Below are 25,018 nucleotides of genomic sequence, written 5' to 3' on the forward strand. Positions count from 1 at the left end.
AACTACCGAGGGGTGACGCTGCTCTCAGTGCCGGGCAAGGTCTTTGCTCGGATAATTCTCGATAGGGTTCGCCACCATCTGCTTGAGCACCAGCGTCCAGAGCAGTCAGGCTTTACACCAAAGAGGTCAACGATTGACCGTATCCTTGCACTTCGTGTCCTCACCGAACGCAGACGAGAGTTTCGGCATGGGCTGCTTGCAGCCTATGTTGATCTCTGTAAAGCGTTCGATTCAGTGAATCGGGATGTCCTCTGGAGGATTCTTGGTCTTCGTGGGGTGCCACCAAAACTGATCGATCTGAACTCTACTCTGGTACTGAGAGTGCTGTGAAGTGTGGTGGTACCATCTCTGACTTATTTCCAGTTGTTACTGGAGTTCGTCAGGGATGTGTACTTGCCCCCACACTTTTCAGCACTTGTATGGACTGGATTCTAGGGAGGATGTCGGAGAGATCAAGTTGCGGTGCGTCATTTGGGAATGTCAAGATCTCGGACCTTGACTTTGCAGATGATGCAGTCATCTTTGCGGAGACTTCAGACATCCTCTTGGGGGCCCTCGAGGTGCTGAATGAGGAGTCGGAGCCGTTGGGATTACGGGTTTCTTGGGTCAAAACTAAGATCCAGGCTTTCGGTGACATCTTGGATGCTGCTGTCCTGTCTGTGTCTGTTTGTGGTGAGGATGTTGAGGTCGTGGAGAGATTCACTTACCTTGGCAGTGATATTCATGTCTCTGCTGGCTGCGAGTCAGAGGTCAATAGACGTCTGGGTCGGGCCTGGGGAGTCATGGATTCACTGGATCATGGGGTGTGGCGCTGCCGGTACCTGTGCGGGAGGACGAAAGTCCGAGTCTTCAGGTCCTTGGTACTTCCAGTCTTGCTCTATGGGTGCGAGACTTGGACTCTGACCAAGGATCTGAGACGGAGACTTAATTCCTTTGGTACCAGGTCTCTTCGGAGAATCCTTGGCTATCGCTGGTCGGATTTTGTGTCCAACGAGCGGTTGCTGAGAGAGACTCGGATGAGATTTGTTACCTGCATAGTCCGTGAGCGTCAGTTGCGGCTGTATGGACATGTGGCTCGTTTTCCTGACTCTGATCCTGCTCACCAGATTCTCTCAGCGAGGGAGTCTCATGAGTGGAGGAGGCCAGTGGGTCGACCACGTGCCTCATGGTTGCAACAGGTTGACCATCATCTCAAGGAGATGGGGATGGGCCTGGCATCTGCCTGGGGGATGGCCAGAGGGAGGCCCCTGGAGTACCGGCGGAAAGTGGACGCAGCGACGTACTGTTCTGGCACATGCTCCCATACCTGACCTGACCTGAATGATCTATTAGTTTCCAGCTCTTTCTGGAAAATAGGAAACACTTTGAAACTGCACTAGAAAAGGTGCATTATGCACCGTTTTCTCGACCGACAATGTCTGTGGCTGATGTTGTGGAGGCCGCCGTTGCTGTTCCTGCACGGCCGAATTCTGGGAGTAATGACGCTCCTCATTGGTTGATTTAACAGGACGTACCGCTCAATCTTATAGTGGTGATGTTGATTCATTAATGTCAGAGCGATGACGTACCATTTCCCAGCCTCTTTCAATGGTGGACCCGGCAACAAAAACGTACTGCTTACTTCGTTTTTTTTTTTTTTTTTCATGAAAACTGATGAAAAAAATCAACTGTGGATTAGCAAGGTCCAATGACATGCACCGTCACCCATCGACGTGCATCACGAAAGAGCAAAGTAATCGGCCATGCCTTTTCGTCTATTTAGAACCCTTTAGAATTGAACATGGTGGGTTTGAAAGGTTGTTCTTCATTTTTGACTGATGGATGGATGGACCGATGAAAGGAAGGACGTACCCAAATATTGAAGCGGCTTTACCGCTTCAAAAGAAAACTAACTGGTTTTGTCCATTTTTGTGATCGTAGATTTTCCAAAACATAGAATCTCTGATTATACTGTATTACAATAACGGTGTTTGAACAGGTTTAATATTAACGAGAACTGCCACTTTATAACTGCTGGCAGTGATGACCGGGTACCCAGACTTCCGCCTTTGATACAACATGAGACTTGTATGATAGTTGCAAAGTTTCCCTTCAATAGAATACGTGGTTGCAGAGAAAACATTATTTAATAGTGATATAAATACAGCTTTGCTTCGACACAGCGGTACTGATGAGTTACGAACCGGGTAGCACAAAGTGTTCAATCTATTTATTCCGAATGCAGTTTGCCCTTTTTCCTGGAGGCTTTGTCGGTATCAATTGAATTGCTATTCCTGTCCCCTCAAACGCATGCAGGTGCAGCCAAGTGAGCCTTCTGGAAAAAACAAATCTAAAAGTTCTCAGAATTAAATAATTCTGGCTGCCAAACTGTGTGGCCAATCTGGTTGAAATTTTAAACCAACGTTTCACATGTCGGCTAGATAATAATTTTGAAGTTTCACATATATTGACACAGCGGTTACAGAGTAAATATTATTTAATATTTCCCCTTCAATCGAACATGGCTGCCAAACCATGGGGCCAATCGAGTTGAAATTTAAACCCTTCATTCCACATGACTGTTCCATCATGAAACTGAAGTTACACATTTATTGATGCAGTAGTTCCAGAGTAAACATTAATTAATATTTCCCTTCAATCCAATATGGCTGCCAAACGATGTCGTACATCAAAAAGGGGGGGGGGTCTTTTTGTTCATCATGGAGAGGCGGTCATACATGTGGAGTTTCGCCTCAATCTGTTCAGCCGTTTCAGAGAAGAAGACTTTTAAAGTTATTAATTTTCAATCCAATATGGCTGCCGTACCATGTGACCTATTACAACATAGAGTGGGACCCGCTTAATAGAATCACGGTTAATAGAATCACCCGTATTATAGAATCAAAATCGTTGAGACCGATTCCATTGTATCTAAATGTACACAATTTTTCTCGTTTATTAGAATCAAAAACCCGCTTAATAGAATCAGCTGCTGGCCATCCACTTCAACAGTTCAGCGCCTACTGGCCACACAGTTCCAACTTTTGCCACCAGGCGGCTGACGTCACGCTAAAAATAACGCTATGCCACTACAGTGATTTCGGTAGTCATTGTACAGATAGGCAGACGGCTGACAGCTGCAGTCTAAGCACTAGGCGTGTCGTCATTTCCACGATAGACAGAAAACGAAAGCGGACGGATCGTTCAAACATTGATAAAGCACAAATCCTGAGGGACTATGACGCTTTGCCCAGAATGAGCCAACGAGAAGCTGCAGACAAGTTGGAAATTAACCAGCCGATCCTATGCAAGATTCTGAAAGATCGAGAGGCCATTCTGAAAGGTCAAGTGGATTAGTCTTCTTCTCAGAAACGCAAGCAAAGCGGCAACGCACCCGATGTCGAATCAGCAATGGTCAAGTGGATTCAAACTTCTAGAGAAAAGGAAGCACCGCTTTCTGGACCTCTGATGCGGGAGAAAGCGGCTCAGTTCGCGGAAAAGTTCAACAACAAGAAGTTCAGTGCGACAAACGGCTGGATTGACCGGTTCAAGAAAAGACATGGAATCGTCCACAAGAAACTTCACGGAGAGGCAGCTGCGGCTGACGTAGGAGGGAAACAACAATGGCTGGACCACGTGTTTCCGGATCTCGTAGAAGGCTTCACGGCTGATGAGATCTGGAATGCTGACGAAACCGGGTTGTATTTTCGGGCCTTACCAGATGGAACGTTCCTCTTCAAGGGAGATCAGCACTGCGGTGGGAAAAAGCCAAAGGAAAGAATCACGGTGCTTTTTTGCTGCTCGATGACTGGTGCTAAGCGTCCTCCTTTCGGTATTGGTAAAAGCAAGAATCCACGGTGTTTCAAAGGCCTCAAAACAATTCCAGTTCGCTACAGAGCCAATTCCTCCGCATGGATGACAGGTTTCCTCTTCACTGAATGGCTCGATGAGTGGAATCGCGAGCTTCGGCGTCATGACCAGAAAGCGTTGCTTCTCATCGACAACTGTCCGGCACATCCCCAATCACTTCAACTGTCGAACATTACTGTGGCATTTCTCCCGCCGAACACAACCTCTGTTCTTCAACCGTTAGATCAGGGAATTATCCGTTCAGTCAAAGCTCATTACCGCCGTGCCATGCTACGAAAAGTGCTCACTGAGATTGACAACGAGGATGGAGCAATGACAGCGAGTGACTTGGTGAAAAAGATAACGATCCTCGACGCTATGCTGTTTACGGATGCAGCATGGAATGATGTGAAGACTCCCGGCATAGTGAACTGCTGGCGCAAAGGAGGAATTTTCATCGGAGCGGCAAGTGAAGGCGAAAGTGTCGAGAGCAATGACGACGACGAGTTAGCCAACCCTCTTCAAATGGATCCCGACCAATGGCAGGACTTCGTCAACATGGACACCACTCTCCAAACCACAGACGATGATGTCACAGACGAAGCCATCGTTTCGGCAGTCCAACGCGAAATGGGAATTGCTACTGACTCAGACTATGATGCCGACACTAAAGTGGAGGAAGAGGAGGAAGAGGAGATCTCTGTCCCGACCATCAAGGAAATGATGTCTGCAGCTAAGACGATCAGGCTTGGTTTGCTATCACATGGGTTCAGTGACATGGCCTTCCTGCGCAAACTTGACAAGGAGGTCACCGCCATTGCTACAGACTCGTTAAAGCAGGCAACAATCGACAATTTTTTCATTAGAGTAGGCTCATCGACAAACCTATGTTGTTTTGCTTTGAAAAGTACATATGTGTACTGTACGTGTAATTGTTTTATTTTCAGTAGTAAGTTACATTGTTTTGAGCAAGTGTGTCATATAAATCAAACTAAATGCTGAGTATTTGTCTCCGTATGTGTACTCGACATTTGATCCGCTTGATACTCCACAACTCTGGTGAACTCGGATATTAGAATCACCCGCTTATTAGAATCAAATTTGTCCGGCCCAAAGTGATTCTATTAAGCGGGTCCCACTGTAAATTTAAATTCTCCCTCATGGGGAAGTGGATTATGCTTTAGTTTCGTGTTGATTGGACAAGGTGTGTTATTCTATCCAAGATGGAGGCCAAACCATGTGACTTGTGACATAATTTTTACCATATATGCAGACGTGGTGGTGTATGATAGTTGCCAAGTTTCACTTTGATAGGATAAGTGGTTCCAGAGAAAACATTATTTAATATTATTCTTGAATCCAACATGGCTGCCAAACCATGTGACCCATGAATTATTCATTAACAAACTTGTATTCACTACGCGTTTGTAATACGTATGTGAAGTTTCCCCTTGATCTGACCAGCCGTTCTGGAGAAGATGTTTGAAGGTTTTAGGGTAAATTCAAGATGTCCCCCAAACCATGTGACCTATCAATAAGAAATTAACAAACTTGTAAATGATGTCATGGGGAATGTGGGTGTAACGTTTTGCCTCGATCTGTTCAGTCGTTCTGGAGAAGAAGATGTTTTTTTTTTTTTTAAATTCAAAACAAGATGGCTGCCGAACTAAGTCACCTCTGACGTCATAAATTTTTTCTACGGTGAATTGTGTAAATGACGCTCAAATTTAAGATTTTTCCCATGCAGCGTTCTACTTGACGAATTTTGACCGGCACACCTCTTGACCGATGACCTCACGAAAAATCACCCGTGTTCCCCATAGGGAGCTTAGTAAAATGTATCAAGCGAAAAAATATTTGCATTGCACCGTTTCAGAGATACAGAGGTCCAAAGTTTATCGGTTTTTTTTAGCTCACCTATTCAAAGAACAGAGAGCTATAGCGATACCCCCGGCGTGAGCGTGAGCATGAAAATGTTAAAGTTTTTGGTGCAAGTTATTTAGAAGCTTGCCATTCATTTAATATGTGCACTAGGATGCTGATATTTGGCATGGAGGTTCCTTTGGGGTATATTATTGATGTGGTGAAGTTGAAATTAAAAAATAATTTCAAATGTTTTAAATTTTTGACTTGTTTTGCACTTAACTTTTTTGTAGCACATCAACGTTAAAGTTTTTGGTGCAAGTTATTTAGAAGCTTGCCATTCATTTAATATGTGCACTAGGATGCTGATATTTGGCATGGAGGTTCCTTTGGGGTATAATATTGGTGTAGTGAAGTTGAAATTAACAAATGATTTAAAAAAAAAAAATTCAACCTAAGATGGTGTCAAAGCCACCCAATGCTCGCCTGTTTATACTAGACGCTTACCATTCATTTAATATGTGTACTAGGGATGCAATGAAGTCCAAATGAAATAAATTTTGTTGGTGCACCTTTTTCAGAGACTCAATATTTGTGAAGTCAAAACACTACATATTACTTTTTCTTTTAGATGCATTTCTCATGCAAGGCAAGTAGGTAATCTATTATTGCATAATGTTGATAAATACCATTGCACATGCACTGTTATAATTGTGATGCCATCATAATTACAAATAATAATGTATAATTGCATAATGTTGATTTAATACCATTGCACATGCACTGTTATAATTGTGATGCCATCATAATTACAAATAAAAAAATGATACTGCGTGGTAGTTTGACTTATTCATTAATAATGCTGCCACTGTAACATGATCTGCTCTCTAGATATCACTTTCCATTTTCAGCATTGTATTAATAATATTTTTGCATCCTTATAGTAAAAAATATTATTCGACTAGTCTTTTAAAAACGCTAAATGTATAAACAGGCGAGCATTGGGTGGCTTTGACACCAACTCTCTGGTTCAAGATGGTGCCCGTACCATGTGACCTATGACGTCATAATTATTAGTTAATTATGCTATCAAAAAAGATACCCACTAAGGTGAAAATTCCAGAGAAAATGATTTTTAAAGCGAAAAAGCCCACAAATTGTCGGCGGAAAAAGAAAAATAAATAAACAGAAGAAAAACAATAGGTTACCCAGTCTATTTGACTGGGTACCCTAATAAGAAAAACAATAGGTTACCCAGTCCATTTGACTGGGTACCCTAATAATAAATAAACAGAAGAAAAACAATAGGTTACCCAGTCTATTTGACTGGGTACCCTAATAATAAATAAACAGAAGAAAAACAATAGGTTACCCAGTCCATTTGACTGGGTACCCTAATAAACAGAAGAAAAACAATAGGTTACCCAGTCCATTTGACTGGGTACCCTGATAAAGAAATAAACAGAAGAAAAACAATAGGTTACCCAGTCCATTTGACTGGGTACCCTGATAAAGAAATAAACAGAAGAAAAACAATAGGTTACCCAGTCCATTTGACTGGGTACCCTAATAAACAGAAGAAAAACAATAGGTTACCCAGTCCATTTGACTGGGTACCCTGATAAAGAAATAAACAGAAGAAAAACAATAGGATACCCAGTCCATTTGACTGGGTACCCTAATAAACAGAAGAAAAACAATAGGTTACCCAGTCTATTTGACTGGGTACCCTAATAAACAGAAGAAAAACAATAGGTTACCCAGTCCATTTGACTGGGTACCCTAATAAACAGAAGAAAAACAATAGGTAACCCAGTCCATTTGACTGGGTACCCTAATAAAGAAATAAACAGAAGAAAAACAATAGGTTACCCAGTCCATTTGACTGGGTACCCTAATAAACACACTCCCAGGATATAACATTGAGATGGAATTAAATAACGAGAGTAAATGTGCTTTGTGCTCCCCATTTTCACAATTTGAAATGATCACCATTCATCTTGCTCTCAATTCTATACAAATGTGACCTTTACCTGCCCTTTTGTATCCTACGTAGCTACCTGGAAGAGGAATGGTTTGTTCGGAAAGGAAGTCGTAGGATCTTCAACAAGGACACAATCAGGGGGTGCACACCAAAGGTTCCACAACAAGACAACTACAGCGATTGTGGAATTTACTTGTTGCAGTTTGTTGAGAGCTTTTTTGAGGTACGGCGTCGTATGGATCTCCTGTATTCCATTACTAACATGGCACACCTTGTGTCCAGGTACTGGTGAGGCCTATTTGGACTCTACCCGACTCTTGTTTCATCAATGTGACCGTTTGTGGGTTTTTTGGGGGTTTTTTTTTAAGTGTTTTATGTCACATAATTTGCTTGTTACTCATTTTTTTCTCCCTTGCTTCCACCTTTTTTGCAGAGCCCAATACCCTCATTTGAGCCGCCATTGGTCCTTGAAGCATGGTTTCCTCAAGAACGTGTGAAACGTAAGCGTGAGGAGATCCAGACACTCATCCTGCGACTCAGCAAGGAGCAAAATCTTAAAGGCGCAGAATCGGAGCAGGTCGAGGAAGGAAACTGTCAGGCCGGGACTCGTTCGCCTAGCAGGACCTCCCCTCAGCCAGGGAAGTCAGTGGTCGGCTCGATTGACGAGGAATGCGACGTGCCGGAAGACTAACAGAATTGAAATCTTTTGTATGTCATAGATCTGAGAGCCGCTGCGCTTGCATGTACGTCAGGTGTCTGACTGACATCGCACAGTTTCCATCGGTCTCCAGCAGGTCAAGCACACAAATGTGTCTGAGACTGACTGTCTTCCTGTCGACTTGCACTTGTTTTCCACACCACATATCCACTTGATGAACTTCCCACTCCTTCAGCTTTTCTCCAGGTATATATCAGTACCTGACATCCTTGTTAGCCATGCAGCTCACTACGGGTGAGACTCGTCGAAGATGGTGTTAGAAACGGGTTCTTACGGTGTCACGTAAAGGTAGCAAACTGAAACCGTGGGTATACGGGAGGTCATGGGATGTGGCCTGTGCGGTGTTTGCTCGTCCAGCATGCGAGACAATTTGGAAACGGTGCCCAACCGGAGCTCGTTTGTGTGTTTTGTGTTTTTTGTTAAACCAATCGACACCCTCACTGTGTTGAGCATGGCCATTCCTCCTCGAGAAAAATAAACACTTTCTTCCACTTAAGTTCTGTATGGCCAAAACGATTCTTTTTTGCCTTCTGACTCCGAAATCTCGACACCTCTGCACCTTTGTAGAATTTTATGTTTTCAATTAATCTCAACCTTTTCCCCACTTGCCTGAGACGGACATCTGCTCCAACCGGAATTGTAATATATTGGTCATTTTAAAGTGCTGCTTGCATTCACTCTGGACAAAAACTCGGTGTGTTCCAGGAAGTGATTTGAAGATTATCAGTCGAGTTACTTTATAATTCCTTCTTTTGTACAGTGACAAAGGGCCCCTTTGCTTTCCCTGTTTTCGTTTATCGTTTACTTTTATTTAATCTTCTGTTTATGAGTGTGTCGTTCAGAGGAAGAATCATCGTTATTTTGTTCCCCAAGCATTGACTCTTAGATATACCTCCATTCTGAGGCTGCAGCCCTAATGTTATGTTTGAAAAAGCATCTTAAAAATAAAACTTTGTATCCTCAGTATTTTTATCGTTCATGTTCTTCGTGTTCTTGTTACTTGTTGGACTTTGATAATTACCTTACATTCATCCTCTTTTTGTCTGTGTGGTGAGTATCGTTTTGCACTTCTCTTGTGACCTGGCCAGAACGCTGCAAAGTTGATTCGGCCAAATAGTCTGGTGGCTTATCGGCATATTTTGAGTCAATCGTTACAAAGCGGATACAAGCACCAAACTTGGTATGGATGTTTGATATATCAAACCATTCAAAATTCGGCGAGGAGCCCAGATGAAATATTCACAGGTATTGCGTAATACATCACAATTTACTGTCTATCAAAATCTACTCCAAGTTTAACAGTCAAACTATTTCTTGTGAAAAGCTGCGAAGTTTTTCTTCATTCGATATGTCAGAATATGTACCTGATCTATATATATATATATATATATATATATATATATATATATATATATATATATATATATATATATATATATATATATATATATATATATATATATATATATATATATATATATATATATATATATATATATATATATATATATATATATATATATATATATATAACTCAAACTAAGTACTTTTAGGGAATAAACCCCAAAATGGAAAAAAATGCACATCGGCCCTTCTTGTACCAAGCCCCAGATATATAAGCCTGAAAGCTGAGAGCAGAGAAGCGGTTAGGAACAAAATATACTAACACAATATCAGTGTGAGATCGTCACAGAATTCACATACCAAAAATGTGCAAATCAATTTGTTGATTTCTGACAATTGCATTTGCACAAAGGAGAGCAGTCAAGGTTAGCCTGTCCACATTTACAGCGAGTACAGTCTGTTTTACAAGAACATCGAATTAATTTCCGACAGGCAACTGACACTTCAGGAACTGTTAGCCATCGAGGAACCCAAGCTTGTGATTCTTTAATCCATCGAAAGTCACTTGGAGAAGGTAGTGGTTGGTTTGTGAGGGTGCTTGTTGTCCAGATGCCAGTTTGGTGAATGGCACGTTTTACGTGTTGTTGCAGTGCATTCTGAGTTGATGGTAGCCTTTCCATTGAAATTTTTGTCTTACAGAAATGGTCTTTTCTTATTTTGTTGATACTACTGGACACACTTGTTCGATCATAGAGAATAACAACAAACTTCTATACTACGAAAGTCATCGGATTCTTCATCTATCAGCTGGAAGGGATTGTCAGCTAACCGGATGAGGACATCAGTGATATCACTGTAGGCTTGCCAAGCTTGCCATGCAGACAACTTCCCTTTTCATTTCAGGGCAGACGTAGTATCACAGCCTGTTAACGCATGGAAAACAGGCAAAGCACGAGATTTATCCATACCAAGGTTGTCAGATAGGTTGTTTATATTGAACTCTCTGTAGTTCTTGCCCATTCCAAACTCTACCCGTATTTTGCCTGAAGGTTGAGTAGCTAGGAAATGGTGCAGTGTGCTAAGAAGAATGACTACAACATCTGTGTCCACCGTACGAACCGCCACTGTTACACAGCCATGATTCAGTGCATGCAGTACATGAACCATCATCCTGGTATCGGCTTCTTCTTGATTACAATCTCCCATCACAACTTCTGTTGTGATTGACACAACTGAGGATCCACTGGTGATGTACATAACTTTACCAGGAGGGCAAGCAACTTGAGAGACTTTACCAGTCAAGAACCGAAAGAGCTCCTCCTTGTTCTCATCTCTCAGAAAATCTTTCCAGTTCCCGGGTAACTTCACATGTCCAGACACCTTTCGACGCAGTCCCTTTCCCGGCTTCTCTCGTGTGGAATTCTTTAGACTATCAGGAATGTAGCTGTCCTAAACAAGGTCAAGCCGTCTACATGCTTGGAGATGTCTTTCAATGTGTGGAATGAAGACTTTGTCTGCAAATTCATCGAATGTTATCATTCCGCTGGTTGACAGACTGTGGACAATAGCAGCACTGTCCAAGACCTTGCAGTCATAGATCTGGGGCCTGTCAGCTGTGTCTGTAATCTCCAAACACTTTAGTAGATCTGATTTGTTACTAGGTAAGTGAAGCTTTCCAAAGTCTGACAAAGATGGTGGGTATGATTGGACTTTATGGGCGAAGACTTCATCTAAGTCACTACTACGACTTTGCATGGATATATATATATATATATATATATATATATATAATTGGCCAAACAGCTCAACATTGTTTTGAAGAACCTTAATCTTCTTTCTTTGTGTCGTTGTAACCTTGTGTTGTGGTCTCTTGAAAAGAGGAAGGCTGTTCTTCTTTATTGGGTTCATGACGTTGGAACTTCTGTGTACTATGACGTCCTGGACATACTACTCGTACTGTCTCTTTCCTGTTTCCTCTAGTCTTTTCAGGCCATCGACAACTGATTTTTCTGCACAGTTCCTACTGTCAAGTGTCACCAACTCCTCAAAGTCATCTAGGAAGTGATTCCCCATTTTCTGTATTGTTTCTGTGAGCGCTGAAACTTGTTTCTTAAACGTTCTCTGTGTGGCAGGTCCCTGTTCATGATCTAGGAAATTATTGGGGTCTTCCTCATCATCGTCCCTCAGATATTCATCTTCAAATAGCCTCTGAAGCCTTGACAATTCGGGTCCTGACAACATCCATCTTCGGAAACCACTTGGATTTTCTGTTAGTCCTATGCAACCACCTGAGCTCTTAACATATCGATTTTCCTGCTCATGCGCCTGATCGAAGGGTATTGAGGAGAACTTGTTGGATGTCTTGGAAATGACCCAGTTTCCTTCCTTTTCAAATTCGTCTCGAATGGTAGTTGGCAGTGACTTCATGTCTTTGATATGTATTGGCAGCCATCTAGCATAATTGGTGTGATCTAGAGCAAAGAACAATGGTAATAACTGTTCAAATATCTCAACATATAACGGAAATTTATTTTCTCTGTGAGCACGGACAAATACGAGAATGAGGCTTTCGTACAGAATTATAAGATCCCAAAACATGAAAGTTGGGCTCTTCTCAACCATGTGTTTTAACCAGGCAGTATAGGTGTCATTGTCATGAGATTGTCTGGATAGGGAGAGAGCCTCTTGCTGTAGGATATGAAGAGTAGCGAGCGTGACTTGGTGGGCGTGTCGTGTTTGAGTAAGGTGGGCAGCTTTCAGCATTGAGTCTGCTGTACCAGCTGATGCTATTTTGGATTCAGCAAGACATGATATCCATCAAGAGCCTTCTAATCGATCACCCATGGTTTTCCACAACACCATCTCTGTATGTAATCCACCAAGCATAACAACATATGTCTTCTCTCCATGGGTTAACGACCATTTCCACTGAACAAACTTTGCCAAAGCATACAGCGGCTGATCGAACGTTGTAACTGGTATTTGTCCTGGATTCAAATAGTCGATTGCCTTCCTCTGTATATCCATACCATGTTTTATCATTGCTGGAGTTGATGACTTTTCATATAAGAGAGGTAACAGTGCAGATAAGGCAGGTAAGCAATCATCACTCTGCTTCTGGGAAGCATGGTAGGCAGCCCATGCAACACCATCGCTTCTTTCATCACAATTGTCCTTGGTAATGTTTAATACATGGTTCTTCCAGTAAGTTTCCTGGACAAATTCATCATTCAAACGACTTTGATAAGGTGTAACATCACTTGGGGGCACCAGGACATTGGATGTCGACATTGATACGGCTGGTACTGTAGCATAGTCGTCTGGAAGATAATGCTTCTTTGACACATCAACAAAGCCAGGGGATGACCTTGGAATACCCAAGTTCTCATTTGAAGGAACTGGAACAGACTGATTCTTGTACCGTGAAAAGAACTTGATGCTGTAGTGGACGAGAGATTATGATCTATCTATATTGTCGAGAGCTCCAACAGTAAACAATCCCTTTCGAAGACAAGATGGAGCAACGACACCTTCCACTTTATACTGTTGGCTCACTGAAGAAGCTATACAGTCTTCCAGTTCTATAACTCTATCATATGATATACTGATACAGTTGTATAAGTTTCTTACATCTTGTAAGAGTATGGATATTTAGACCAATGTGAATTGGAAGTGGACGTTCTCGTTTGAGGCTGTCTTGTCATAACATCTGACTGTGCTGACCTTTTCTTGGTGTTTTACACAATAACTTGTCCTATGGTGAGACAAGCTTGTGAGTCTTGCTTATCTTGATTCTTCAGGTTAGTACCATTGAACGCATGAGAAATGAATGATTTCAGACTCGAAGGTATCGAGTCTTCTTGACACTTGGGATGGAAACTTCCTTCAAAGTGGAATGGCTGTTGGTTGAAAATGTCATCTCGGATTACTTTTGCTGCCTTTGCTTGAACAAAAGCATCATCTGAGAAATCTCTCTTCTTCAGGGCTTCTCGTAGCATATTCGCCATTCCATTTTGGAAGATAAGTATGGTGTTTCTTCCGTCTTGTTGCTCTTGAGCTTCAGTGAAATGTTTCAGCAGCTGATCTTTTAGTCTGGTTTTATTCAGTCTTAACAATGCCGAAGTCCTTCATTCTTTCTAGGTACAAAGTATGAAGTTCGGATAGCTTGTATAGAAGGGTTCCATGGTTAACTGCTTTTCTATGTAACTAGTCACTTCCACAAATGCACGACTCTCGTTGACCTTCTCATTTAAATCCTCTGGTTCTCTATTCTGTTTTCGCAGTTGAGACCGATATCTATTTCTCAAATTGACGAGGCAGTTGAGGTGATATTTTGCTTCAATGGCTATGAGATCACCACCGGTTATTCTTGAGACAAGTACACTATCTTTAAGTTCCGTCGCCATTCGTTTGATATTGTTGTTTGCTTCAAAAGTTAATACCTGACGTAAGTCACCAGCTTCACAACCTTTCTCACAGAAGATACAGACTAATTGAACATCAACTGCTTGCCGCTTTCTCAGACGTTGTTCATCAGGTTCTGGGTTAGCCTCCCTATTCTCTCTGGCTTTGGATAATTTTGTATTATTGTATTTTTGTGCCAAGAAGCAGAATGAGTAGCAAAACCATCAGCAGTTTCTTCCTGTCCAAAGAAAAGTTCTGTTGGTAGCATGCCAATCTCTCTGAACTGCTTGACATTGTCGAGAAATGTCTGATAAGGTCTCACTGCCATGTCACTGCTTGCACCAGGGCTTTGTAATGGGCACCTAAGAGGTTCTTCGGTAATCTTCTGGCAAATAATGCAGTGGTTCCACTGTACTTCCATTTTCTGATAGCCTGCAAAAAAAAAAAAAAATTAAACAGTTTCACTTTCAATTTCTCACAACCACGTGGAACCCCTGTTCTATAATTTACTTCTCGTACTTATTCTAAATATTGACTTCTTATTACTCATTAAGACCTATACAACATGAAATAACATCCTAGTTGTAATAAAATACAAATGAACAATAAAAGTAGCATCAGAGATGGAAATGAGTACTACCAATATCAAAATATTGAATGTGTACTTAGCAATGAAAGGGTTAATATTTTGGATGGGCTCCTACTCAAAATTTCATAGCCATTACCCAAAGGCTATGCACAGAAAATTTGGTGCTTTTATCCAGTCTGTAACAATTATGTCACCAAGCCACTTGACTAAAATGGAATTTTTATTGTAAGTGTTCTGGGTGTTTGTTACGTACAAGATCACATGAACTTTGCTCTGGCCACATGAACCCCTACTTGAGTGTGTCATTTTCTGGGAGTGCGGATGTAGTGCTCATGCAGTGCTCCTGTTACCAGCACACTGGTACTCATTTTGATAACCTGGGAAGGATTGCAGGCTGAGTCAACCCGACATGGTGTTAATTCAATGTAGCAATCGGGGCCAACCACCTTAACCGTAAAGCCAACACCAGGCCTGAACCATGTATAATTGAAAGGAAGACCTGAGACCAATATCTGTGTTCATTGTGTGGAGGTTGTGAGAACGCATCATTTTGCCAATTATTGTCTGGGTTAGGTGAAACGGCCTCGGCAAGCCACAAACCTGAACTCTGACCTTCGACCCATGTATAAGTGCAAAAAATGCTAATGTTTCAATGCATGCCTCTGGGGCCCTTTTGGAAGCACCTTTATACCAAATTTCATCCCTGAGTCATCGAGGGCAATGACAAATGTTTCATTTCACCTTTACCCCTTGTAATTAGGTGGGAAAGGTAGTGGGGTTCTGTTTATCGGGGAGGGAGAGAATTATTTATTTATTTATTGTATCCAATTTTGAGGCTCATATGAAAGCTAAAACACAGAACGGTACAACAAGAGGGGTGGGAGAGGGAAGGACAAAACACAGTGGGGAACAGAGACATGAGGAGATCTGTGGAAGGGAGAGGGATTGGGGTGGGGAACACGGGGTAAACAAGATGGACATGACAGGGACTGTCAGGAAGGAAAGCAGGGAATTTGAAGGAGGTGTGTTTGGGGTAGATAATCAGGGGTAGAAAAGATCGTGATTTTGGATGGGGGAAGGTAAGAGATGGTGGTGAACAGCTGTTTTGAAGACCTGGAGGGAAGAGTGGGATTGAAGAGAGAGGGAGTTTATTCCAGAGGAAGGAATGAAAGGGTGAAGGTGAGAATTGATTCTTGATTTTGGTAGTTTAACCAGAAGGGGGTTTCTGGTTTACCTTGAGCACCCTGCAGCAACATGGGGGGGGGGGTTATATCTCAGGCAGCGTGGGGGGGAGGGTTATATCTCAGGCAGCGTGGGGGGGGGTGAGAGGCCAGAGATGAGACTGTAGAAGACAGAAAGACCACCACCCTGCCTGCGGTTAGAGAGTGAGAGACCCAAAAACTCGGCCTCATCACGGGAGAGACCAACGATCTTAAAAGCCTTGCTTTCCACAGTGTGAAGTTGAGCTCAGTGAGAGGCAGGAGCACCACCCCAGAGTGGGGAGCAGTACTCCATAAGGCTGTGGACGAAAGCTTTGTAAGTGGTCAGGAGCTCAGGTGGGCCGAGGAAGGACTTTGCATATTCCCAGTCGGCGACTGGCTTTGGAGGCCAGGTTGGATATGTAGCTTTCCCAGGAAAGATCATGGCAGATCGTTTGATCTAGAAACTTGAAAGAAAGGACTTGTTCAAGGGTATTGTTGAGAAAGTGGATGTGGGAGCGGTGGGGGTGAGGGAGGGTTTCTAAACGGTCCTTTCGGAGAGACATGGTGAGAGTGTGAGATTTGTCCGCATTGAAAGACATGTTCCACGTGTTGGACCAGTTTGTGATTTTATCCAGATCTGCAGAGAGTGAAGAGGCTGCTGCTTGTCGATCTGTGGAATGACAGATGGTACGGCAGAGGGTGGAGTGGGCGAGTTCTGTTCATGGGTGGTGAGTGGGGGGGAGTGGGTGAGTTCTGTTCATGGGTGGTGAGTGGGCGAGTTCTGTTCATGGGTGGTGAGTGGGGGGGAGTGGGCGAGTTCTGTTAATGGGTTGGTGGGTGGAGGGAGAGGAGTGGGCGATTTCTCTCAATTGGGGGGGGGGGGGTTTGAGGAAGTTCTGTTGGGTGGAGGGGTTCTGTTTATTGGTTTGAGGGATGTCGATTCCAAATTTGAATGGGTTTGTTTCAGAAATGCAGTGGTGTGCAATATAATTGTTGGGTATAAAGAACAACACAGGGAAAACATCCCCCCCCCCCATTATGGGAGGGTGACAACACAATGAAATATGTTAAATAATCTCAATCAGAACTGAGAGATGTTTGCATAAACTGAGCCCTACTATTTGAAGAGCCCTCATATGAGGTTTGAGTTACCCTGATGCAAAACTCCAGCTTGATTTAAACATCACCACATTAAATATACACATAGGGGCAATACCCCTGGGTGCTCACCTGGTAGCTGCTAAGGTTATCACGGAACCACTGGAAGGCATGGATGACCCACAACATTTGTATCGGAAAAGAAAGTAAATACCGTTGCATTCTTTTTTAATGCAGTGAACAATCCTTGGTACATCACGGGTGATGAAGGTTGGAGTGAAGTTTCATTGGAATTGCATATGTAGTTTCTGAGGAGAAAGCAAATACCCATTTTGGGGGGCAACCGCAGTAGACCCCCTACTTACCGCATTATTTTTTTTTTTTAATGTCATGAACAAACTTTGGTACATACACGATGATGAACGTTGTGTCAGGTCACCTTAGATTATATCTGTGACTTGCTACAGGTACCATGTAAACCTGTACTAACCTGTTCCATGGTCGGGTTGTCGGCGACTAAACCGTCTCCCCCACCAGGTTTTCTGGTGAGGAGGGTGTTTGGATATGGACACCCAGCAGGATTAAAAACAAAACCTGTCAAAGGGCGGAGGAGCTCCTTGTGAGCCAACGGCCATCCATATCTAGTGCCCAACTGTGTCTGCGGACGTCCTCCTGCAGATGGGTTACTTCTTATTAGGAGGTTGGTGGCAGGATTTGCACTCCGGCCAACGGAATACTCTTCATTCTGCAAAACACAAAAACGCAAAGAAATCTGAAAACCCACTCCGTGGGAGTACCTCCTGTGCAGCTTCCCTTCGCAGGGCAGCTCACCGGATGATGGGATTGGGGCAAAGCCTTCAGGACCCCCATTCCTTGATTGGAGGAAAACCACAGAGTAACCTTCCCGGGTCAGATTGTGGTAGTGTGTGTTAGGGTGGTACTGAGGTGTCGTCTCCCAGATGGTGGTCTCCTTGGGTTAACCTGAGGCGGACCCTTCAGGTGGGTGCCTGGAATGTCCCCTCCCTAAGAGAGGATGATCACCTGTCTCTTATCTGAGCTCAAGCGTTTGGACATCGGTGTTGCAGCGCTCTCTGAGGTTCGGAGACCGGATTGCGGCGAGATCATAGCGGGTGGTTACACCTACTCTTGGTCTGGTCACTCTGATGGTTACCATTCCCAAGGAGTTACTGCAGCTGTGTCCAATAAGCTGACTCCAATGATAATTGAGGTAACACCGGTCAACGAGCGTATTATGAGACGAAGGATTCGTCACTCCTTGGGTGTCATTTCCCTGGTCTCTATATGCTCCAATTGAGACGAGTGATCGCACCGTGAAGGACGCATTCTACGCCACGCTCGAGTCTGTGGTTGATCGGTGCCCCAGATGAGATACACTTCTAGTCTTGGGGGATTTCAATGCATCGACTGGAACTGATAGGGATGGTTATGAGACATGTTGGTCTGGAACTGTGAACCAGAATAGCACTAAGTTCCTTGACTTTTCAAGAAGTCATTGATTAAAGGTGGCTGATTCATGGTTTCAGCACCTACAAGCTCATCGCTGGACTTGTTATTCCAATGCTGGTGGTGTGGCAAAGGAGATTGCCCATGTGCTCATTGATGGTCACTGGAGGATGACCAGAACTGTTGGGTTTACCGGAGTGATCAGTTTGTCAATACTGACCACAGTCGTGTTGTAGCAACTCTTAAGTGGCAACTTGCATCCAGGAGAATGGTACCATCCCAGCCGAGGCTGGATGGTGGCAAGCTCAAGGATGAGAGGGTAGCTGAGGAGTTTACGAAGAGGTTGAGTGGGGATTTGTTTTGGGAATCCTGAAGAGTTGTGGAATGCCTTCAAGACCACCGTCCTTGATGTTGCCGGTGGATGTCTTGGAACTCACCGTTGGGCAAAGACGAATTTTGTCTCTCAAGGGACACTGGATACCATTGACCAGAGTCACAGGGCCAGGCTGAATGGCAGAGCTGATCTGTTTAGGAGTTGAGGTGTAAAATGGTACGTGCTGAGGGTGGACAAGGAGGCCTATGTGTAAGGAATCTATGAGGAGGTAGAGCATCACCTGTGGTCAAGTGATTCTCATCCTGTTTACGGGGGAATTCATGCATTGCGTTCCTCCAAGCCCATCCCTCGGTGTGCTGCAGTTGGAGCGGAGGGTGGGGGGCTGTTGACAGTCCAAAATGAAGACCCGCTGGGCCGGTTCCTTTGAGCTGCTGTGCCAGGCTGATCCACCAGCTGTTGAGTGGGATGTCAGGGTTGTTAATCTCCCCCTATTGCTGACCCTCCAATCAACTGTGATCCACATTCATTTGTGGAAACGCAGGCTGTGGTGAACCGGTTGAAATGGGGTTAAGCTCCAGGGATCTGTGGCATTCATGCTGAACTTCTCAAGGCTGGTGGAGATGCTGCACTCATGTCGTTGCATGCAATTCTGTGCTCTGCCTGGAACACAGGCATCATCCCAACTGACTGGAAGAGGGACCTTGTTGACCATCTCTGGAAAGGGAAGGGTGATCATCAGGACTGCAACAACTACTGAGGGGTGACGCTGCTCTCAGTACCAGAGCGAGGTCTTTGCTCGGATAATTACCCTGCGCTCGTGAAGCGAAAATCAGGGTAAAGCGATCAGTCATGTCGTGCGTGTGCTGTCCGTACGTGCACACGTACATGTCTGCAATTTTTACAATTCATTTCTCAGCAAGTGTTTGTCTGATTGAAACAAAATTTTACAAATAGGTGTGCCTTCTCTTATGGAATGTTTTGTCATAATTATGATGTCATATATCACCTGGTACAGGTGCCATCTTGGACAAAATGAAAAAAAATTCACCTCATGTCTCCAAAACCGCTCCATGGAAAAATTGAAACATGGCTCATTTTCAAGTACTCCCCATGCGGAATAAGATAAGTTAATGATTATGTCATCAGTGCCTTCATTATGTCGTCATAATTCGACAAGTGCAACGCTTGATCCGGTCACTCTGAAAATTAATTTCTCTGCAATTGTTGGTCCGATTGCCACGAAATTTTGATATTGGTGCGCCTCCTGGAGGAATTTATAAAGATAATATGAGTCATAGTTCATGTGGTGCAGGTGCTGTTTTAGAAAAGACGAAAAATTTTGCACCTCTATATCCCTGGAACCTCTCCATGGAAAAAAATTGAAATATGGCTGATTGTAAAGTTCTCTCTGGGGGGGGGGGGAGGGGGGGACAAATTATCTGCAATTGTTGAAACCATTAACTACTCAATGAAAAACTTTATCTAACTGATCAACTACGCATGGTAAATATCGTTTGATAAAAGTGACATCATCAGTCACTGGTCTAGCACAATATTGGATCAAAGGGATAAAAACAGAAGAGTTGGCTTGCACCAAGTCCTTCTCAAAACTGCACAGGGTAACTATTCTGAGAATACCATCTAGTTCTTGAGAGGGTTCACCACCATGTGCTTGAGCACCATCGCCCAGAGCAGTCAGGCTTTACACCAAAGAGGTCAACGATTGACCATATACTTACCCTTCGGGTCCTCACCGAACGCAGACGAGAGTTTCGGCAGGGGCTACTTGGAGCCTATGTTGAATTCTGTAAAGCGTTCGATTCAGTGAATCGGGATGTCTTCTGGAGGACTCTTGGTCTTCGTGGGGTTTCTCCAAAACCGATCAATCTGATGTCTGAACTATACTCTGGTATTGAGAGTGCTGTGAATCTAATCAATTCGTCCTTGCCACGTACCCAACCTGTCCACCAAGTTTCATCCGAATCTGTCCAAATAAAAGCTTTTTTTCAGATACGTGCTATATATTAGTTTAGCCCAATCTCTCATTGGTGAAGAATCACTTAAAAATTATCATATCCGGATATGTATTCGGATATTCACCAAAATCGAATCAATTCTTCCTTGTCACACACCCAATATGTCCGCCAAGTGTCGGCTGAATCCGTCCACAACTTTTTGAGATATCGTGCTATATATCATTTTTGGCTCTTTCTCTCAATGGTGAAGAATCACTTAAAGAATAATAGTAGTCTGATCCAGATCCGGATCTTCACCAAAATATAATCAGTTCTTCCTTGTCATACACACCCAACGTATCCACAAAATTTCATCTGGATGCCTCCTCAACTTTTTGAGATATTCCGCACACAATCAAACAGACAAACAAACAAGAAGAAGACGTCGCGCAGAGCACGATACTTGCAATTTCCATAAAACAAATTTAACCTAAAAAGTAATTGGTGGTTGAAATCAATGACAAAATGTGCAACTCCTCTTCAAATTTCAAGTGAATCGGATGAAAATTGACAATTTTAGCAATTTGGCCTATGTTGTCCTTTTGGCTTATGTTGACCTCAAAAATAATTCACAGGTTGAATTCAGTGACTGGAAATATAAATCCTCTTCAAATTTCAAGTCTCTCATACTTTCATACGAGCCTTTGAGCTCTCATCGGAGCCTCGACAATGTATCCAAAAAAGAGCTCTGGTGAGGGTGGTGGGCTTTGGATCCTTCGGGTCCTGAGTTCAAATCTCACTCAGCTCATCAGATCATGATTGCAGTTTGGAAATACGAGGCCGGCCGTGAGAAGGAGAGGGTGTGACAACAAAGTTAAGACAAAATATGAAGAGGCCGAGTGAATGGAGACAAAGCCGATTACTTTGATCACACCTTCACCTTTAAACCATTGAGAAACCAGATCCTCAAAATAAGACGTTCCGTTTTACGCTGTCATATTATCGTCCTTGGTAGTTAAGTAATTACCATCAGGCAATAGGCACCAGCAGCAAAGCATCCTTCCCTTGAGCAGTCGAGCAATTTCATTTAAACATTGGAAATATATATATATATATATATATATATATATATATATATATATATATATATATATATATATATATATATATATATATATATTGTGACGTCCACGGGACTTGAACAGTCCCGCCAAAATTTTCCCGCGCTTGAGCGCTTTTCTGTAGTAATTTTATATTCCAATTCGTGGCGAGATTTTAATCTTAGTATGTTCTCCCGATACCAAATATAATTTTGAGGGGTTCGAACATCCAACACCCTGACACCAATGTGACGTCCACGGGACTTGAACAGTCCCGCCAACGTAGAATGAGCCGAAACGATGGAGGCGGTTTATTTATTTATAACCCAAACATGGCGGTTCTAATCGCTCTACCGCAAACGGGACGAGGAAGGTGGCACGAGTCACTTTTCACTGAGTTGATGATGTTTATTTGTTTTTATTATTACCAGAAATAACGAGACTCAGCAAGAAGAGGGATCCGGGGCGATTCGACGGGATGGTGTGGGATCGGGCGTGGGGAAAAACAGACAATTCCAATGAATATAGTTCTCAATCCCTCTAAGGCGCCAAGCACACACACACACACACACACACACACACACACACACACACACACACACACACACACACACACACACACACACACACAAAACGTAGCTATTTCTGGTGGTCAGGCTGGACCGTGGTGTGGACGCAACTGTCCCTGGATTGGCGTCGGACGAGCTGGCTTTGCTCTCGTCAGGGGGGCAGGAGAAACCGTGGTGCTGTCGACCTCCTGGTCTTGGCCCAAGTGCGGTCACAGCCACCAGGGAACCAGTTCTGGCGCCAAGTTGCGAGCAGGAGAGGGAGGCAGGTCCGCCCGCCGTTCGACCCCGTACTCCGAGTCAGCAGAATCCCAGAGCCAACCAAGGTGAGGCACGAGGCTCAGCAAGGCTCCAAGACACGATCAAGAACACGATCGACTCTCCACAACAACAAGGACGCTCTCTGCCGCCACAGCGAACCACACCAAAAAAACACGATCTTTTTGGTTGTAATCTTCTTCCTCTTCCTTTTCGACCCCGAACAGAACCTTTTTATCCTTGGTTCTCATCACTTCAATCGAGCCGTTTATTGGCCCACCGCCATCGCCTTCCGCCAATCGTGATCACGGGGCGGAGCCATCCGCTGCACTGTCCTGTGACGTCACGGCCAGTCTTCAGAGAATACCAAAAGGGGTTTACGCAGACACACTTACCCTATCCCGTGTCCCTATCTAATTACGTGACATTTATCATTTCCCCCTTGAAGAAATGAACATTTACTAGACAACTTATCACCACTGAATTGCTACTTATTACATCGAGATCCTGGTAAACTCGAACAGCATGGCATACCCAATTAAACATCCTAATTACCCTTTGAATGCATACCCCCCCTCAAACGTAACACTGCCCCCTCCTCTGGTACCGCAGCTCCTGCAAGGTATATCACAGGTGCTACCGTACCAGCCTTAACACTTACTGACTCACACCTAATTAACCTAACGAAATAAAGTAGGAGGGGCAATGGGCAGCGAGTCGCAGCTAACTTACCTATCCTGCTTAATGTACTACCCCCTTATGGCCTTATCCTCGCCTAAACAATCATTCGTTTTTTTTTTTGTTTTTTTTTTATCACATGAGAGCACTGAGCGAAGTTGCACTCCATCCTCCGGATCATCGCTCTTGCCCAGCACTCTTCCAGTGATCTGGGGAGGGGAAACAAAAGGTTCCACAAAAACACAACACTTATACTTTACATTCCTACTCTAAGCCTTAACGACACTATTCACAGGATATTTACACTTGACCGCCTCCCCCAGTGGATGCTAATAGACCCAGTGTTACCTGGGGAGCCAATTTTCAAATTTGCTTGCCCCAAAATTATGCGGACATCATGCCCTTGCTGCACCTGTCAAGTTGTGCGGGATCGGGTGGGACTCACACACCTTCACAACACTCACACCATGGTCATCATCACATTTCTAGGTCATGGTCCTCATTTTAATCATGCAGGCTGAATCCCGTCGTGGCCGTGGGGTGGGTTACCACAAGATGATGGGGGCATCTCAGGTGCAACCATGCCCACAGGTAAGCTTCAGTCCAACCCGGACGTTTCTCCGCCCCGCTCCCTGTGATTCCCTCCCCCCTGGTAGCCATTAGCTCTAATCTCGTACAACACTGGAAGGGGTCTCACTGGCTCCTCTGGCCTTCCTGGGTCGCCAAGGTCCTACCCACCTTGGTCGCCCAACCAGACCCTCTCCCAGTTGCCTCCAGACACTGTCACCATTAGCCACCAGGTGGTGAATCTCCTTGAAGGGGGTTGCAATTCCCGCTCACCGTGAGCTTCAGCAATCCCTGTGGACAAGCACATCATCCCCACCCACAAAACCCACATGACTCCCCCACCCCATCGGCCTTACATGTGACACCTGCATTTCTAACACTTCACCGACCATGACCTTCCCTGTTACCACACCATGTCCAATAAAAAAATCAATGTGTGCACCATACATTTCACTCCTTAACTTGAAACAACTCACACAGCACTTCTCACCTGATCCACGCACCAGCCATTGGACAGCCACTCGTGCCCGCTTTGTTACCAATTACCCACTGTCCCGATTGTCACTCTAAAACCCAGCAGAACTTACAAACCCATGCCAATTTTCCCACAATTCACTATTTTCACCAAAGGAGGCACTTCGCCACAATCTCAGCAGCCGAGCATGGCCGTATATGCTCAGCCCAATCTAGTCTCCCCGACCCCCGACAGTGATCTCTGGACTCGATCTCGGATAGACCTGGCGGTTCAGCACGACGATTCACCCTCTCCGAGTCTAAAAGTCTATTGGAGGGTCCCTCCATCGCCGGGTACCGGCAATATCGTTGCATGTGTCCTCTTCGCCCGCACCGGAAACAACTCCCCAGAAAAGGCCCCGTGAGTATTGGTGAAATGTCTCTTCCGGTTCCGGACCCCCTCGGCCATAATCAAATTGCTCTATTGGCTGGGCTGGACCCCGCCGCTTTGGCGCACTAACTACCGGATTACCCTTTATCAAATTCGACAGTTTCTGGCAAATTTCCTGAAACATTTGGGTAATGCCAATTTCTCCCAGCCCCTCTCCTTGAT

The 25,018-nt window shown here is 44.0% G+C and overlaps 1 protein-coding gene and 2 pseudogenes across 7 annotated transcripts in view; 1 reads left to right on the forward strand and 2 right to left on the reverse strand.

Moving 5' to 3' along the window:
* Nucleotides 1-9,359, forward strand: part of LOC147011308 (sentrin-specific protease 6-like) — a 136,084-nt gene extending 126,725 nt beyond the window's left edge. For 6 of the 7 annotated variants that reach the window (XM_085857591.1, XM_085857592.1, XM_085857594.1 and 3 more), the window contains 2 exons: nucleotides 7,748-7,898; nucleotides 8,109-9,359. In XM_085857591.1, coding sequence (XP_085713717.1) covers nucleotides 7,748-7,898; nucleotides 8,109-8,366 — 409 coding nt within the window. In that variant the 3' untranslated portion in view covers nucleotides 8,367-9,359. Of the gene's footprint in view, nucleotides 1-7,747; nucleotides 7,899-8,097 lie in introns of all 7 variants that reach the window. The other variant, XM_085857593.1, reaches the window with a different exon arrangement.
* Nucleotides 9,360-10,922: 1,563 nt separating this feature from the next.
* On the reverse strand, nucleotides 10,923-13,676 carry LOC147011309 (uncharacterized; annotated as a pseudogene).
* Nucleotides 13,330-14,562, reverse strand: LOC147011310 (uncharacterized; annotated as a pseudogene).
* Between the last annotated feature and the right edge of the window lie 10,456 nt (nucleotides 14,563-25,018).

Source organism: Eptatretus burgeri, chromosome 15 (assembly GCF_056783735.1).
Source record: "Eptatretus burgeri isolate ZD-2024b chromosome 15, Ebu_testis_v1, whole genome shotgun sequence".
NCBI classification, from domain to species: domain Eukaryota; kingdom Metazoa; phylum Chordata; class Myxini; order Myxiniformes; family Myxinidae; genus Eptatretus; species Eptatretus burgeri.